Genomic DNA, 17,720 nt, shown 5'->3' with positions numbered 1-17,720 from the left:
CCCACCTCTTACAGACATCCTGTCTCCAGGACACCACTTGGCACCCTCAAACTCTGTCTTTACCTCCCACCCCTTACAGACATCCTGACTCCAGGACCCCACTTCGCACCCTCAAACTCTGTCTTTACCTCCCACCCCCTACAGACATCCTGACTCCAGGACACCACTTGGCACCCTCAAACTCTGTCTTTACCTCACACCCCTTACAGACATCCTGACTCCAGGACACCACTTGGCACCCTCAAACTCTGTCTTTACCTCACACCCCTTACAGACATCCTGACTCCAGGACACCACTTGGCACCCTCAAACTCTGTCTTTACCTCTCACCCCTTACAGACATCCTGTCTCCAGGACACCACTTGGCATCCTCAAAATCTGTCTTTACCTCACACCCCTTACAGACATCCTGACTCCAGGACACCACTTGGCACCCTCAAACTCTGTCTTTACCTCACACCCCTTACAGACATCCTGACTCCAGGACACCACTTGGCATCCTCAAACTCTGTCTTTACCTCCCACCCCCTACAGACATCCTGACTCCAGGACACCACTTGGCACCCTCAAACTCTGTCTTTACCTCACACCCCTTACAGACATCCTGACTCCAGGACACCACTTGGCACCCTCAAACTCTGTCTTTACCTCACACCCCTTACAGACATCCTGACTCCAGGACACCACTTGGCACCCTCAAACTCTGTCTTTACCTCTCACCCCTTACAGACATCCTGTCTCCAGGACACCACTTGGCATCCTCAAAATCTGTCTTTACCTCACACCCCTTACAGACATCCTGACTCCAGGACACCACTTGGCACCCTCAAACTCTGTCTTTACCTCACACCCCTTACAGACATCCTGACTCCAGGACACCACTTGGCACCCTCAAACTCTGTCTTTACCTCTCACCCCCTACAGACATCCTGACTCCAGGACACCACTTGGCATCCTCAAACTCTGTCTTTACCTCTCACCCCCTACAGACATCCTGACTCCAGGACACCACTTGGCATCCTCAAACTCTGTCTTTACCTCCCACCCCTTACAGACATCCTGACTTCAGGACACCACTTGGCACCCTCCAAGTTTGGGGCACAGTAAAATCAGTCCTACATTCACAGCAACTAGAGCTTATATCCCTTAATTAAATCAAACAGCTCAGAATAGCAGTTTTTTATCAGCAGCTTGGTACAGTGAGCTCTCTTATCTGTCACTACCATTAACCCAATATAGACGTCAGGCCAATCCAGTCCAATTTCAGAACACTTTGGCAGTTGTTCCCATTGAAATAGATTTTCGACCTAGCAACCAGCACAGAAGATATTTAAAGCAACACCAACAAAACTGATACAATCAGTTTCTATCTATATTTCTAAAGTCTGTCTGACATAGTTATGACGCTGTATTTGGGTTGAGGTTACGGACAGCTGAGCAGGCTAGTAATGGATGTAAGAACGGTGGGTAGTATACCATGGTGTTAACATCTCGTATTACCTACTACGTTCTGCAAGAGATTAGTACACTGGAGATGACTGAGTCACCTACTCACCATCTGGGGGTCATACTTTACTGTATTCAGTTTCCTCAAAGTACTGACCAAGAGCGAATTTGGATCCTCCTTTGTCTAACATGTGAAGGATTATAGATCACTACTTGCGTTACATTAATAATGACCTGACAGACTTAGAGGATCAGACAATATATCACTTATGAAACATAAGCCAGGGTGTGGCAGGAATGTACCTAATACTGAATATCCACTTGTTGGAATATTGATAGCATATTGGAAAACACCCAAAATGTTGGAATTCCTCCTTGCCCTACGGATACCTTTAACATTAGGAAGAAAGTCAGCAGCTTTAGAGATAGCATGGCAGTGTGTGGACTTCCCGAGGCCATCTTTCTGTTTGATGAGCTGTATGTAAACAGCTTATCACTTCACATACTCTTTTCAATATTTTCATGAGAAATAGAGAATCTCACTCGAGTGTCTTCTGATATCAAATATATCAACACAAGTTGATAAAAGTGGAAAATTTCTGAGGCTGGCCAGGAGTTTTTCCACTTTTATCAATGAGTGTTGATATATTTGATATCAAAAGACACGAGGGTGAGATTTTATTTATTATCCAACATCATTCTTCCAACTTTTTCAGATTGTAGACAGTAATAAGCAGTGTCTAAGTGTAAAAAGTACTGCTAACAGTTTCAATAGCAGATCCATTAGTGATGTCATTTAATTGTGGCATCATGGTAACCGATGACGTCACAATGGTCTGCAAAGCATTTTGATGCTTGAAGATATCGCTTGATCTCACCCAAGCATATCTCCTGTGGGAGCCAGTTTTGGATGAAAAAGAATACTATTCATCATGTTCATGAAAGGAAAACATACAAACACCTTTGCTCATCTCCATCTAGTATTCAGGTCATTTCAGACAAGTGGCTTATGCAAAATAACCAGATTTCTTTAAGAAAACAACTAGTCCCTCTAGATTTTCACTAGTCTCAGACTAGCGGATTAGTAACCATGCCTATCCCTGAAAAACTATAAGTTTGCCTTTACACTGCTTTCAGCAATGTTTGTGCAACAAAGAGACAGAGGAAACCCAAAATGAGCTTCATGCATTGTACCAAAGACAAGCAAACGTTTCAACCACAAAGTTACCACACATTCAAACCAGCCAAAATTAACATTTGGTTTGAATGAGCAGTAACATTTTGTTAGCCTCAACAGAAATGAAAAGACATAAACTGACTAAATACTTACAATATATAGGTGTGAATTAGTTAACAAAATTGTATTTGTTTGGAGAATATTATTCAAGACAAGTGTTGTTTCCCTCACCGGGACCTGAATAAATTATAACTGTTGAATCATAAAAAGAAATGAAAATTGCATGTTCGTGCACAAAAGGAAACCACCAATAACATGAAAATGTAATAACCCTGCAGTAAATAGCATGAAAGGGCAATATAATGACCAACCTGCCCACACATCATGCAGCGAATAGCAAACACTTCCTCTCCACATGATGGATGTTCCACTGCATATCAAATGCTGCTACTCTCGGTACGGTTATTTTCTCTGTTTGAAAACAAACAAACCAAATGGCACTTTGGAGCCCCATTACAGGACATAAAGTCTCTGAACCCTTCAGAGTTGTGGGTGAATCCTTAATATTCTCATAACTCAAGACTCGTACATCGGTTTACTTCAATCATACCCTCTCATAATTCACTGCTGAATTTACATCCATCATTCTCATGTTTAAAAAGTATCTGCAGTGACCACAAACATACAAGGAATTATTCCCCAAGCCATCACAAAATAACAATTATATCCAGTTCATACGTGCCACCTAATGGGGATTGGGTGGTTAGTGTTTGACCTGATTGCTGTGTGCCCACCATCACCAGACAGTTTGCATCATTGCTCATGCTATCAACCACTGGTTTTCTGGACCCAGGCTCTATAATTTGCAGGTGACTTAGCTAGAATATTGCTGACACTGGCATAAAACTGTCTCACTCCTGCACAATCAAATACAGATAATTCACTGTCCATATAATATTAATAACCCTCTTAGATCATATTATCTCTTCATCAGTTGACAAGCAAATATCAACTGCAACCATTTTTAATCATTCTACTTTCTAATCTTAGATTTTATAATTTCCTCCCTTAAGTATAACCTGCCAAGTCATGTTACTTAGCATCTTTGATCTGCAAAAGTACCAGGACATTTGTACCAAACCTCACCGGCTGTCTTCACATCAGCATTCTTTTGATTCTATTGATTCCCAGAAAAGACAAGCCAAGACATATGATCAAAACTTTCATCTCCAATACTTCCTGCATCATGTCTTATACACCTACACCTGGCACATGTATTTCTAGCAAACAGCATAAGTCCTTCATATTAGAAGTATCTATCTTGTTTACGCCGACAATGCCAAGAACATGATACACCACTGTGAATCTGATAGCATGAATTGCTGGTTGTCTGTTGAGGGGCAGATGTCACTTTCATCAGAACCCCCCACCACTGTGAATCTGATGGCCTGACTTCCTGATGGTGGGTGGATGGGAATCAAGGTGCAGACGTCACTTTAATCACAACCCCCTACCACTGTGAATCTGACGGCCTGACTTCCGGGTGGTGGGTGGATGGGAATCAAGGGGCAGACATCACTTTAATCACAGCCCCCCACCACTGTGAATCTGATGGCCTGACTTCCGGGTGGTGGGTGGATGGGAATCAAGGTGCAGACGTCACTTTAATCACAACCCCCTACCACTGTGAATCTGATGGCCTGACTTCCGGGTGGTGGATGGATGGGAATCAAGGGGCAGACGTCACTTTAATCACAGCCCACCACCACTGTGAATCTGATGGCTTGACTTCCGGGTGGTGGGTGGATGGGAATCAAGGGGCAGACGTCACTTTAATCACAACCCCCCACCACTGTGAATCTGACGGCCTGACTTCCGGGTGGTGGGTGGATGGGAATCAAGTGGCAGACGTCGCTTTAATCACAACCCACCACCACTGTGAATCAGATAGTCTGACCTAGGTGGTGGGTTGTGAAGAGTCAAGCACATGTCAAACATTCATGAAACTCTCCATCTGGTCACATTCTCTGAACCCTTAAACAGACACCTTAACCTCTACAGTGCTTTAGCCTTTTGTTGTGTTCAGAATTTGGAAGTTACTATAAAAATGGAAGATATAATACACAATCTAACAATCTAGTACACCATATCTTTATACAAAGAAAAGAACGGTGATGCTCAAAATAACTGTAATTAAAACCAAGTAGGGTCTTACACCACTTTTTGAATATTCCCACTATATCATGATTGGGGCACAGATATGGGCCTTTAACATCTGGGCATTAGAACCTTAAATACTTCTTAGTGTTAACACAATCAAAGCACACAACAACTTCCAAGAATGTATCACAAAAGATAACACTGACAACTAAAAAGGTCAATTTGTATACTTATTTAAAAGAATACAGGCACACATGAACCCATTTCTTAGGAAAATATCTTCCATTCATTCACAGTATCCCAAAGCTTGCACAAACACAAAACAGGATTCTCTGCAGGTAGACCTGGGCTGACCCCGGTCACATACCTCATTTCCTGCCACATCACGGCCATCTTCCCTTTGAAGTGTTCATCTATCATCCCGCTGACATGCACACCATCACAACAACCACAGAACCATCCCAATCTCCATCCTCTACCACCCTAAACTGCTGGTGCTGCTGGCATCAGGTCATGTACACTTGTAACTGGACCTGCTTCTTACTCTCAGGGAGATGCTCTTGTGACACCCAGCTATGCCCTGTTCTGACACTCAACTCTGCTCTTTTCTGACACCCACCTTTCTCCACCAATAAATTTGACAAGTCTTCACAACCAACTATCAAGATTCCTGACACTAAACTATGCTCTCTGTGTCTCTATGTCAACAATTGTTGGACATATAATTACCGTATTCGTCGTAATAAGCCCCCCACTCTAAAATATTATTCTAATAAGAGCCCCCTATTTCTAATTTTGAGAGCGCCCTGGGCGCTTTTTACGTCTAATACGGTATGACATCTTTTGATGGCAATTCAAAGGGTTTCTGACTTAAAGTCCTCTTCTGACAACAAAAAGCTCAAACCAAAACTCTCTGAAGTACTGTCCTAACTGCAATACCATGATAATAACATTACAGGGTCAGGATCAGTGAAAAACTAGAGAGTGAGTGAGTGAGTGAGTGAGTGAGTGAGTTTGGTTTAACGTTGCTATTCCAGTTATATCATGGCGTGTCAGCTTAATGTGGGAGGAAAGCCCCAAGTGATGCAGGTCTCAGACGTTTACCACTTCAGTGAAACCCAAGAGTATGGGTATGGTGCTGACAAACCTAGAAAATTAATTGGGCCGAACCGAGATTCGAACCCACAATCATAGGTTTCTGGCGTACCCAAGGGACGCAGCTCTGCACAGCGAATCGCGGCGCCTTAGATGACTGGGCCACCCATGCCCCGAAAAACTACAGACATGAAGTCTTTGAAAGGTATTCAGAAGAGTCCATGTTCATGTTGTATCAAGTCTTTGAACGGCATTCGGAAATGGTTCCAGACATGAAGACAAAACAAATCCTAAATGAATTACTTTCCTGTCAAAATGTAGGACTTGTGTTCCTGTCACTGCAGACATTTGACACTGACTGCCCTATTATGACAGTTTGCAACATAAATTCCATTTTAAAGCCCTACACGTTTTGCTTCTTTGTCTAAATATGTTCGTACAACATAATATTATTACATCCAATAATACTGAAACACTGACATTCAGTTCTCATTCCAGACTCAGAGTATTATGACCCAACTTCAACATTTAATAATCAAAATATTATTTCCGCCAGTTCTACCACATGAAACAAAAAAATCAACCTGAATAAAAAAAAAGACTGAGAAAAATGTTTTATTGTTCAAGGATGTTTAAAGAAACTTGGAGCCATAAATTGATTTCCCTGACAAGATGAAGGAACCAGCCGAACAATGTGCGGAGCTCCCAGACTGGTCAGTACAATATAGGTGCCAGACAGTGTGTGGAGTTCCCAGACTGGTCAGTACAATATCGGTGCCAGACAGTGTGTGGAGCTCCCAGACTGGTCAGTACAATATCGGTGCCAGACAGTGTGTGGAGTTCCCAGACTGGTCAGTACAATATAGGTGCCAGACAGTATGTGGAGTTCCCTGACTGGTCAGTACAATATAGATGCTGCCAGACAGTATGTGGAGCTTCCAGACTGGTCAGTACAATATCGGTGCCAGACAGTGTGTGGAGTTCCCAGACTGGTCAGAACAATATAGATGCTGCCAGACAGTATGTGGAGTTCCCAGACTGGTCAGTACAATATAGGTGCCAGACAGTGTGTGGAGCTCCCAGACTGGTCAGTACAAAATAATTGCTAGATGGTGTGTGGAGTTTCCATCATCATGAAGACAGTGGGAGGCAGGCAGCACCTAATTATACAGGTTTATGTGTAAGGGGATCTGGCAGCTGTCAAACCTCACATGGTGCCTACTTTCATGTTGCTCCTTCCCTTCCTCAGTAGACAACTCTGGTCATTTACACTTTATGATGAGGGTAGTGATGTTGGAAACTTAGAAATATTACCTTGGCCAATCAGTCCTGTCCAGCTGTTAATGACAATTTGTGCTACTTCAGCTATTCCAATTGGAGGGATATTGTCAGAGACTTCTTAATCTTATGGACAAGACTTGGGCTCTTCTTCATAGAAAAGTTTACAATGCTCAGATCATGACTGACAATATATTTAGGGCAGCTATGGAAACAAATGGTTGATAATCACATGAAACAGGATGGTTTTAGGCCTGGTTGAGGTCATATGTACAAACTGCAGTGCAATACATGTATATTCAGGAAAATCTTAAAGCAACTAGTCATAATATTAATCATGAATTAGTCACGAATTGGTGTCTTTATAAATTCAAATTAGGAGGTAGACAGTTAAGCTTACTATTAATGACCTATTAATTTACCTATTTGGGTGCTTCAGTTCAACAGTGCCTCATACCCATCATTGCAGTAGTTCATTCAAACACAAGTGCAGATGAATATAAACAGTCAGGCTTTTGCCAAAGCTGCCGTTATCATGAGAGACATTTTACCGTGATTTGAAACCTCAAAATGACCAATCAGGAAGGACTAATTTCAAAAGTCATAGTAGAATATCAAGTACACAGCATAAGGCTGACATGAGCACTCAACCTGCGGATACTGCAGAACCTAAAGAAGATTATTTGTCATTTTCAAAACAGCAATGAGTGTACTAATTAAACTTAAAGTGGAGGCCTTTTAAGCAGCATGTTGTTGCCACTACTAACGTGAAGGGGAGACTGGCAGCAAAAAAAATCTGATTGAAAACAGCACATTTTTACCCAACAATACAGCTATGCAGGGGAGGACGAGAATTATCAGCAGACATGATATTTTTCCCAAAGCAAAGATTATCGCTCATATGTAACACCAAAAAGAACATGTCAATAAATCTGTACTGACAGTTATGGTGCTGAGAAACCTAAAAACATAATCAGGGCTTACTGGGATTCGAACCCATGAAAAAAGGTTTCTTGCACACCAAAGGGATGCAACTGTGCACCTCAAATTTCACCACTTTCGGACAATTGGTTCACCCATAACCCTGGGCAAGAAAGCTACCCACATACCATTAATGATCATAATGATCCCTTTAGTTTGCACTCTCTGTTTAACAAGAAGTTTGGGGACAGGTGCTTGAAGGTAATGAAAAGGCTGGATTTAACCAGGGTAGAAGGCAGGGCATTAAGATTAGACTGAGGAATGAGACAATATGTAATTATCTACGTTGAGATACCTGCGGAATGTGGGAAATGAGGCTGATTAGATAGTCTACCCCATCTGTGAAGATGGGAACAAATTGATGGGCTATCTGGCTTCTGGTCTCAAGTATGTTTCAGAGGACTATAGCCATACATTCTAATATTCCACACATCAATATTAACCTTTTCCGGGTCAACTGACTAGCACAGAAGGAACTAAACAAATTGGTCGGCATTTTGTGAATTATTATCTATATCTTGTATTTCTTCAGATGTTTAATTTGTTGTCCTGATATGTATTGGAGACATTTTTTAAGTTTGAGTGAGTGAGTGAGTTGGGTTTAACACCCCTTGTAACATTATTCCTGTTATATCACGGCGTGTCAGCTTAATGTGGGAGGAAAGCCCAAAGTGATGCAGGTCTCAGACGTTTACCACTTCGGTGAAACCCACGAGCACGGGTATGGTGCTGACAAAACCTAGAAACATAATCAGGGCGAACCGGGATTCAAACCCACAATCATAGGTTTCTGGCGTACCTAAGGGACGCAGCTCTGCACAGCGAATCGTGGCGCCTTAGACGACTGGGCCACCCGTGCCCCCTTTTTTAAGTTCGAATAAGATGGACGATTTATTAATTGATTGATTGGGTACTGGCTACATCAATGCATCAGCAATCTTGCAGCTATACACGGTGAATAACAATCAGCAACATCTCCCAACCCTGTTGAACACGAGTTATGACAATCATTTCTTGCTTATAACTGATTTTGCCTGTGACAAGTGCTCACCAAATACTAAACACCTCAAGTATTGTGAATACTCCCCCCACCAACATTTGTTTCATGTCGGATGGAATAAGAAACAGTATAGTTGCCTTTTAAAAATCTAGTCAAGACCTTTGAACATTTTGGTAGCAACAAGCTAATTTCTAATACTGTATTCGCCGTATTAAGCGTCATGCTCCCGTACGTGCCCCCTTACCAACTTCAGGACGAATCTGTATGTAATCAGTGCAAGAACCGCCTACTAAGACTGATAATTTACACTGACATTCTGTATTTTCTTTGGTACATCATACAGCTTTTACAGAAAACAGCAGCGTAGAAGGTATATATATCATTGCCTGGTAACTATAAATAAAGATAATTTAGCTTCATCGCCTTTTAAACTAAGTTTGTTGAGTGCTGCTCAATCCCAGAAAACAAATTGAACTTGGGTATGGATTTAATGGACACCCCCTTTGTAAATTATCTAAGCACCTGAGGTGTTTATTATGGCAAATATGGTAATGTTTATATTTGTACATTGTCAAAACTGATGCATACTGATTAAAAATATTTGATAACTTCAATAATTTCTACAAGTTCTTGCTTTAAATGATACTTTTCTAACAGTAGAGAAACTGTACAACAATGGGAAGTCAGGTTCCACAAAGCAACATGTACAAAAGCATCTATCTTTCTGTCAATTCATCACCCTGACATCACTGATGCAGCAAGCAGAAATGTTGGCAACAAAGAGAAAAGGCTAATCCGACTGATTAGCGTAGCCTGGAAAAAGACATGCCCAGTGCATCCAGGCTCCCATCAACAGCATGGCATGACGGCATTGGGTGAGGGGTTGGTGTCCATGTCAAACTCACAATGCAAATGGATGTGGTGTACACAGATATCTCATTGTAATCAACAAGCGTCAAACTTGACTGAGCATTTGTTTACGGATGACATTCCAGTTTCGCAGGGATCTTGGCTAAGTCTCCACCTTCCTGTCTGTGGTAGAACATTTAGCATTTCATCACTCAAGCTTTTTTGGAATAAGAACATTCTGACACTAAAACTTGCTGTTGATCTTTTCAGCACATCTGACATTTTGTGGGAGTTATGGTGGTTGTTGATGGTTAAAAATCCCTTGTCACATCTTAAGAAGAAAATAATATAATAGCACACATTGGCCATCTTGTTTATGTGGTAATGGCACCTACTGACATTCTTCCATCAGACCATCGTCCCAAACACTTAGTCAGATGTCACATGTGCAATACACGCAGTACAATCATCATCATCATCATCATCATCATTCCGATTTACACAAACAGCCAGGTCACACACTGATCATCATCATCATCATCATCATCATCATCATCATCATCATCATCATTCCGATTCACACAAACAGCCAGGTCACACACTGTGACCAAATGATGCTTATTGGGGTTAGATCTTACACCAAGTTTGAGTTGCTGGGGACAAGTAATCCACACAGGGAAGTTTGAAGCAAAATATTGAATAGTTTTAGCAATTTCTTGGCTTCAAATACCATTTATAATACGCTTAATTACACTTTTGATCATTTCATTATAGCATAAATTCGCAAAACATATAAAAAACAACCTCATACACTAAACAGTGTGACATTTCCACAATATTATAAACGACCTATTGTTTAGGTTTCCCATTCTCTCACTAAGCTTGTTAAGTTTGTGACCATATTTCCTTCCTTATGAATCATATTTGTCTATCTCCTGTACAATTATATAACAATGACAACTGACAGATACTCTGTCACGCGGCACAAGTTTAAACACTTGAAGTCTTCCTGGATCAGATAGTATGTACCATATTCAACCTATTAAGCAACCCACAAGAGCAGCCTTCTTGTTCTCATATATTTGCTGCTGTTTTGACATGTTTGAAATGTTAAGCACAAATCACAAGAGTCTGATATTATTGTATAACTGGTCCCAATTTGGCTAGAACATAACTGTTACTAAATGTACCATATTCAACCTAATAAGCAACCCACAAGAGCAGCCTTCTTGTACTTATACATTTGCTGCTGTTTTGACATGTTTGAAATGTTAAGCACAAATCACAAGAGTCTGATAATTAACCCTAATTTGGTAAGGACATTACTGTTACTACAGACAACATTTAGTCTCTGAACTCTGAAATGCAAACATTAAAGATTTTTTTGTTAAATAATTTATTGTCTTCTAATATATAATAGAAGGAAGCCCAGAGAATCAATTGATTAGAAAAGAAAAGAAAAGAATAAATGTAGACTTGCCAAAGTAAGGTACACTTGCTTGGGACTTTTCGGATATTTTTTGTTTCAGGGTCTGTATGGCACACTACTCATTCCACTAAGCATTATGTTTGTGCTAAACATTTTGAAACATTGAAAAGATAAATCTTGGAAATGTTTTCTCACCATCGAATAATGACAACATATCAAAAAAGATTACCAAGTATAAATCATTTTCACTCACCCAAAAGACATCAATAACAATGGGTAGATTGCTTTGAGAGACAAGCCAAATATGCAATATTCTTCTTATAAGCAATATTGCGGAGAATGATGAATATCAAAGATATTTGGGGTAAAGCATAAGAAACTTTAAAAAGAGTTAGTAATCAATATTAGATCATGTATGTACTGTGTGTTGTACAACTACTAATCACACTGGAAAACCACTGTCAACCGAAAAAGGCTTCTAAAATCAACATTTTCTAATCTCCACAATGTGCCAAGTTTCTAAGGTGAAGGAGGCAATAATTTGATGAAGAGTGCTTTATTTAGTGAATATCAGCTTTTATAGCAAACAAGGATAGAATTATCATTAAACAACCCGCATGTTATCAGAAATGAGCGGGCCAAAGTAACTTGATAATGCCCTCATATTGCATGACGACAGGCCCTTATCAGGCCTGTTTGTTAGGTGATGTCATAGGATAGGGATAGGTGACGTCATAGGATAGGGATAGGTGACGTCATGTTCGATAGTGACGTCATATGGTTTGTTCCATCCATATTTGTAAAAGTGGGTCAGTGACATTTGTGTTGATTGCAATAAATGTTTCAAACCAATAATGGTGTTTCTTTTTATTTGATAACAAATTCCATCCATTTTTAGCTAGAATAATGGTAATGCTATTTTTCAGGGCATTATGATTTACAGAAACCCTCAGACTTTTCAACTGCCCTCCTTAGTCGGGCAGTTAATGGAAGACCTCATGCTTCTGCAAATGATAATGCCCTGAAAAATAGCGTTACCCTTATAATATTTTGCTGAAGAAAGCTTTATTTAGTGAATATGGCAAAACAAACTAATTTATTATGATCATGTGATGATGTCAATAACCTGTCAAAATTATTTGTAATCATTCTGACAAAAAACAATTTCACTTATATATGTTGAAGGTGTTTGGTCAATGATTCCGTAATAGTTGCCATCTCTTCTAGTTCTTTTGGTCTTTACACTGAGAGTATGTTGACATTGTCATCCCCTACAAGATAATGACCTCTTTAACACTTGTCCCTTGAACAATGACATTCCGTATCAGCATTCCACACCTTACTTCTTGTCACTTTTAACCAGGCTCAGGTTCTCTGTTGAACAAGCCTTTGCCTTGGAAGACAAGGAAGGGCAACAAAGTGGAAGTGTTGACACAGTAGCAAGTCATTACAGTGGTTGTTATCACTAGGTAATATCATGGCCTGTTATTTCATTAAGGAGAGTTGTCTGTCCTTGAGTCAACATACTTGTGACATCATTAGAGGTTTCTTGTATATGCCTGGGGAAGCATGTACTGCCGCGCCGGTATTTGACAGCTATTGTAGTGTCATCCTGGTGCTATAAGTGTTATGAGGCTGGTAAACACTAACAATGGTTTTCGGCTAGAGAAAAGAATTCCTTTCATTTCAGAAGTGGTTTAAATGAACTGTTTGCTGTGATTTAGCCAGGAATTTTGACTTGATACCTCTGCAGGACGATTTGAAAATATATGGATTTCTTTGCTCTAAATTGGGAAATTCTATGTTACCCTAAAACATCAATTCAGAAGTATTTACTGAACTGAACATGGTAAATTTTGGGTATTGATTCCATACATTGATATTGAGTATGTGAAGGTTAATGGCATGTAAAAAGATATTTGGAAAATCTCACAAATTGTGCATTTGTCGAAGTTTTGCCAACACTTCAAATTAACACTGCCAAATACGACCCTTTGGAAGCCCAGGCCACTCAGTGGTTAGAAACACTAATCCTGGTAATGATAACATCATGACATTGAACTCCTTATCAAATAGGAACTGTATACTAGACCTCAAGATAACTGAACTTTGGAGCCGTTTGGTTCTGATTAGAAATGGCATGGTACATCAAGTATGGCATCACGTAGCTTGCCCTCTGAGGAATCAAGCCTTGGTTTCAGTACGGTGAGCTGATGCTTTAACCACTAGGCTACCCAACCACCCTTTTTCATCTCTTTGGAGCGACACAGAACTATTATTTAGGGGATTATTTTGTTCATTTGCAGGAATGACACAACAAATAAATATTCATCAGCCATTTCAAACTGATAATTAAGCCGACACCAAACTGATCTTTCCCCTTTGGCAATTGTGAAACTGTAGAATGTGGAGATACATTTTGATAAAGATACAGATAAATCTAAAGAAATGACAGTTACATGTGTGCCTCAAGCAATAAGGAAATGAGCAGAGCAATAATCATGTTAATATGGTGACACATATTCTTAAATGACTAATGATTAAACAGTGTTTGGAATGAAAGGGGGTAAGTGAGTCTGGTATTACACCGCTTTTAGAAATATTCCTGCAAGCAATATCACAGCGGGGGACACCAGAAATTGGTGGGGGGGGGGGGGGGGGGGGGGGGGGGAGGAGAAGAGATGTGTGTGCTTGAGATTTGCTATTGTTGTATTGGAACACAGGTTAACCTAAAATTTACAAATTTTAACTTTGGGGTCACGGAGAGGACCCCCTGACTTTCATGGTTAATTTTGAACACTGTAAAGGCTTAGAAACTGGGACAAGTCTTTGAGGCTGAAAAAACATGGGAAATGGTAAGGTATCCTCATTTTCTGGATCATTATACGGTCTGGTGACTAAAATGAGTTGGTTCCTATCTCTGTGATAAAGTCATAACCCATAGACAAGAGGCTAAGTCTAGAGTGAGGAATATGATCGTGGGTGGACCAGTTCAAGGTCGGACTCCTTAGGTTGCCACAGCCCCATGTGGCCACAGGAACCTCTCCTGATGGATCCTGCTGACATCCTGTGACGTCATGTCATTGTTTAGTCAAGCAATACCCTCACAGCAAAGTACAAACAATACCCAGACAAGTAGTCGCAGAAACAATGGCCTTCACAGTCTCCCATAGAAACAGCCAAAATGTCGCTGGTAATAGATGGACTCTGGATGCTGTACAGGAAATCTGATTTCTTGAAAGATATACTCAAATTTACCAGCAAATCTGACAGGCTATATGATGCGTGACCCAGCTCATGCCTACCTTCTTGGGGTCCATATTGAATTTCTTCTTCCCAATTGAGATCTGTTTGGTCTTGGGATCTGGTTTGCTGAAAGAAGCAGAAAGAAATTATGAGTTAACTTACAGCAACAAAAATCAAAGTAAACAAATGTGACATTCAATTACGTGGTTTGATAAACTGCATAACAAGTGACACTTGTCTGGGGTGTAATATCATACACCATTGCTACTTGTTAAAGCTGAAAAAGATCCCACCCAAAAGAGCGATAAGGGTACTAATTGGCACAGATTACCACAAATTGAAACAGATAATAAGCCTTTTTTCTGAACTCATTTGTTAAAACAGTCACATACTACTTTAGTTACATCAAAGATTCTAAATCTGGATTGATAAGCAGCTTCTCAATGTATTTATCCAGAGAGAACTGACAGAAATATCCCTCCTCATTCACCAAAATTCCAACACCACGCCCTATAGTGTCTTGTATCAAACACTCAGTCATTGGTTACCGGTACAATAAATGTAACTATTGTCTGCTGAGCATCTGACCATCACCCCAAGAGACATAATGATGTTGCTATGGGGATGCAGCAATGTGATACTATGTTGTAGATGTATCTATGTTTGTATAAAACCTCTAACAATAACATCTCAAAACTCATAAGCTAAATACAAACAAGAGTGACCCTTATAATTAGTGACTGTAGGATATTTTGGATGAACTATTTTCTGAAACCGATGGCAAAATTAAACACAATCGCCATGGAAGCAATCTTCATCCAATAAAGTCTACCTCTAAGCAAGCCACTGGCAACATCTCACACAATAGCTATTTTTATTCAAAGCAATATAGCAAATTATCAATGTGTGTTTTCTTCTCCAAATTAAACTTTAATGGATCGGATACGCACTAAATTTAACCCTATCTGTCGGAATAATTGAGTGAGCATGTTGTAAGAATTCACCCCAAGCAACCAATACTGGTCTTAAGAGGGAAACTAATAGTCTGTAACTTACTGATAACTGATTCATTCTAGAAGTCGGTGAGTAAGTTTGTTAACTGTTTGATACCATGCCATCACAACCAGGGGAGTATGAAGTTGCTCATAATATCAACCACTGGTTCTTACGGTCCAGCTTCGATTATTTACAGGCTGTTGCCATATAACTGGAATATTGCTAAGCGTGGTGTTAAACAACAATCAAATAGGAAATAATGTGTCGACAGCCCAAATCAGTAAGAAATAAAGGGAAGCTTCAGGTTCAACTGAACAGTAAACATTTTCTATCCCGACCAATGCAACATATAAAGATACCCATAAAAGACCTAAATCGCTACTGGTGCTAGGACACCAACATTAGAGTGAGTGAGTGAGTTGGGTTTAACGCCGCTTTTAACACTATTCCAGTTATATCACGGCGTGTCAGCTTAATGTGGGAGGAAAGCCCAAAGTGATGCAGGTCTCAGACGTTTACCACTTCGGTGAAACCCACGAGCACGGGTATGGTGCTGACAATCCTAGAAACATAATCGGGGCGAACAGGGATTCGAACCCACAATCATAGGTTTCTGGCATGCCCAAGTGACGCAACTCTGCACAGCGAATCGCTGTGCTTAGATGACTGGGCCACCCGTGCCACCTTTAACATTAGAAGAACTGACTCGGGCTAGTGGGCTAAAGCCAAGTTGCATCCCTGTTGAGGCAAAAGCACTTGAATCAGAGGATCTCCTAAATCTATCCGAAGACTAGGACAAGAGCCCCTTGACTTTTGGTCCTAATTACCAACACGAAAGTGACGAAGGTCAAAGACCACTTTGATGAAAGTGAAACCCATGAAATAACAACCTTATCTAACTCTAGCTCTGACACAGTCCTGACGATGAATATGAACCTGACATGTTGAGTAGCACCAGCAGCATTCAAAATATTCACCACTGAGCTGATGTGTGACATTAATGCTTCAACTGTTTTGACTTCCGAGTCACATCACTGTAATGCAAAGCATCAGTGTCAAGTGAACACGCAATACATGGTGTTTGCACTACATCACACAAAATAAGCTCGATCCTTTCGTGATCATCAACCCATCTGAAACCCTGGTCACAGGTCTAAATCCCAGTTCCACCAATAACCCAGAAATCTACTTAGAATGATTTCAAAAGACAAGATATCAGAATCAACAGTGTTTGAAACCATAGACTGTTACAGACCAATTCAAAACTAGAAACATTGCAAAATGAAGAACACTCTCCATAACTAATACTTACAAAGCAGCTAAACAATAGTAAAATTTTATAACCATATTACTGGTATTAGTTACAATAACTTGATGAGGAGATTCAGAAACATGCAACTAAAAGCATAAAGGCAGTGACGAAACCAATATCTACAAAGACGGCTTGATCAGATTGCTGTAGGTTATACTTAACACAATTAGAGCCTTGAAACATCAAAGCACTCATGACAATATATTACCCATTTTGTTGATCAGTAGCCTCCATTCTGTCTGTGTGCCAAAGGAAACTATCTCATCCATAGCCAACATCAGTTTTACTTCCCTGCACCATTTGCCACACTGGAGGTAGGATGTGGTCCAGATCTGTCTCGTTCTATATATATATGTGTGTGTATATATATATATATATATATGTGTGTGTGTGTATTTCAACACAGTGTCACTATTGTATTACAGTCACTTGACATACAATCATATCTAAACAGAACTATGAAATACCATGGGATATCTATGCAGATCAGTTACCTTGGCTCCCTATGGGATTGTTATGGAAACTGATAAATTTGAAACTTTTCCTCAGATAGGTTTTTTAACAAGTGGTATAACTGTTCCCGAGAAAAAGGTCTGTTGCCTGTACAACATACAGTATACTCCCATACAACATACTCCCAGGTGCAACTTATACTAAACCTGGGATCTGAACCCACAACCAGCAGATCCTGGCTCTCCTAAGGGAAATAACTTGAGTTGAAAATGGGTTTAACCTCGCGTCCAAGATTATT

General features: G+C 40.3%; 1 protein-coding gene across 5 annotated transcripts in view; it reads right to left on the bottom strand.

Moving 5' to 3' along the window:
* Positions 1-17,720, bottom strand: part of LOC139468263 (cytohesin-1-like) — a 72,436-nt gene that overhangs the window by 32,435 nt on the left and 22,281 nt on the right. For 4 of the 5 annotated variants that reach the window (XM_071250109.1, XM_071250110.1, XM_071250112.1 and 1 more), the window contains one exon: positions 14,721-14,787. In XM_071250109.1, the coding sequence (XP_071106210.1) occupies positions 14,721-14,787 (67 nt within the window). Of the gene's footprint in view, positions 1-14,720; positions 14,788-17,177; positions 17,268-17,720 lie in introns of those variants that run through there. The other variant, XM_071250113.1, reaches the window with a different exon arrangement.

The sequence above is a fragment of the Haliotis cracherodii genome, unplaced genomic scaffold (genome assembly GCF_022045235.1).
Source record: "Haliotis cracherodii isolate W230 unplaced genomic scaffold, xgHalCrac1.p SCAF_2, whole genome shotgun sequence".
Taxonomy (NCBI): domain Eukaryota; kingdom Metazoa; phylum Mollusca; class Gastropoda; order Lepetellida; family Haliotidae; genus Haliotis; species Haliotis cracherodii.
Note: the sequence above shows the minus strand (reverse complement) of the source record. Positions and strands in the feature narration are given on the sequence as shown.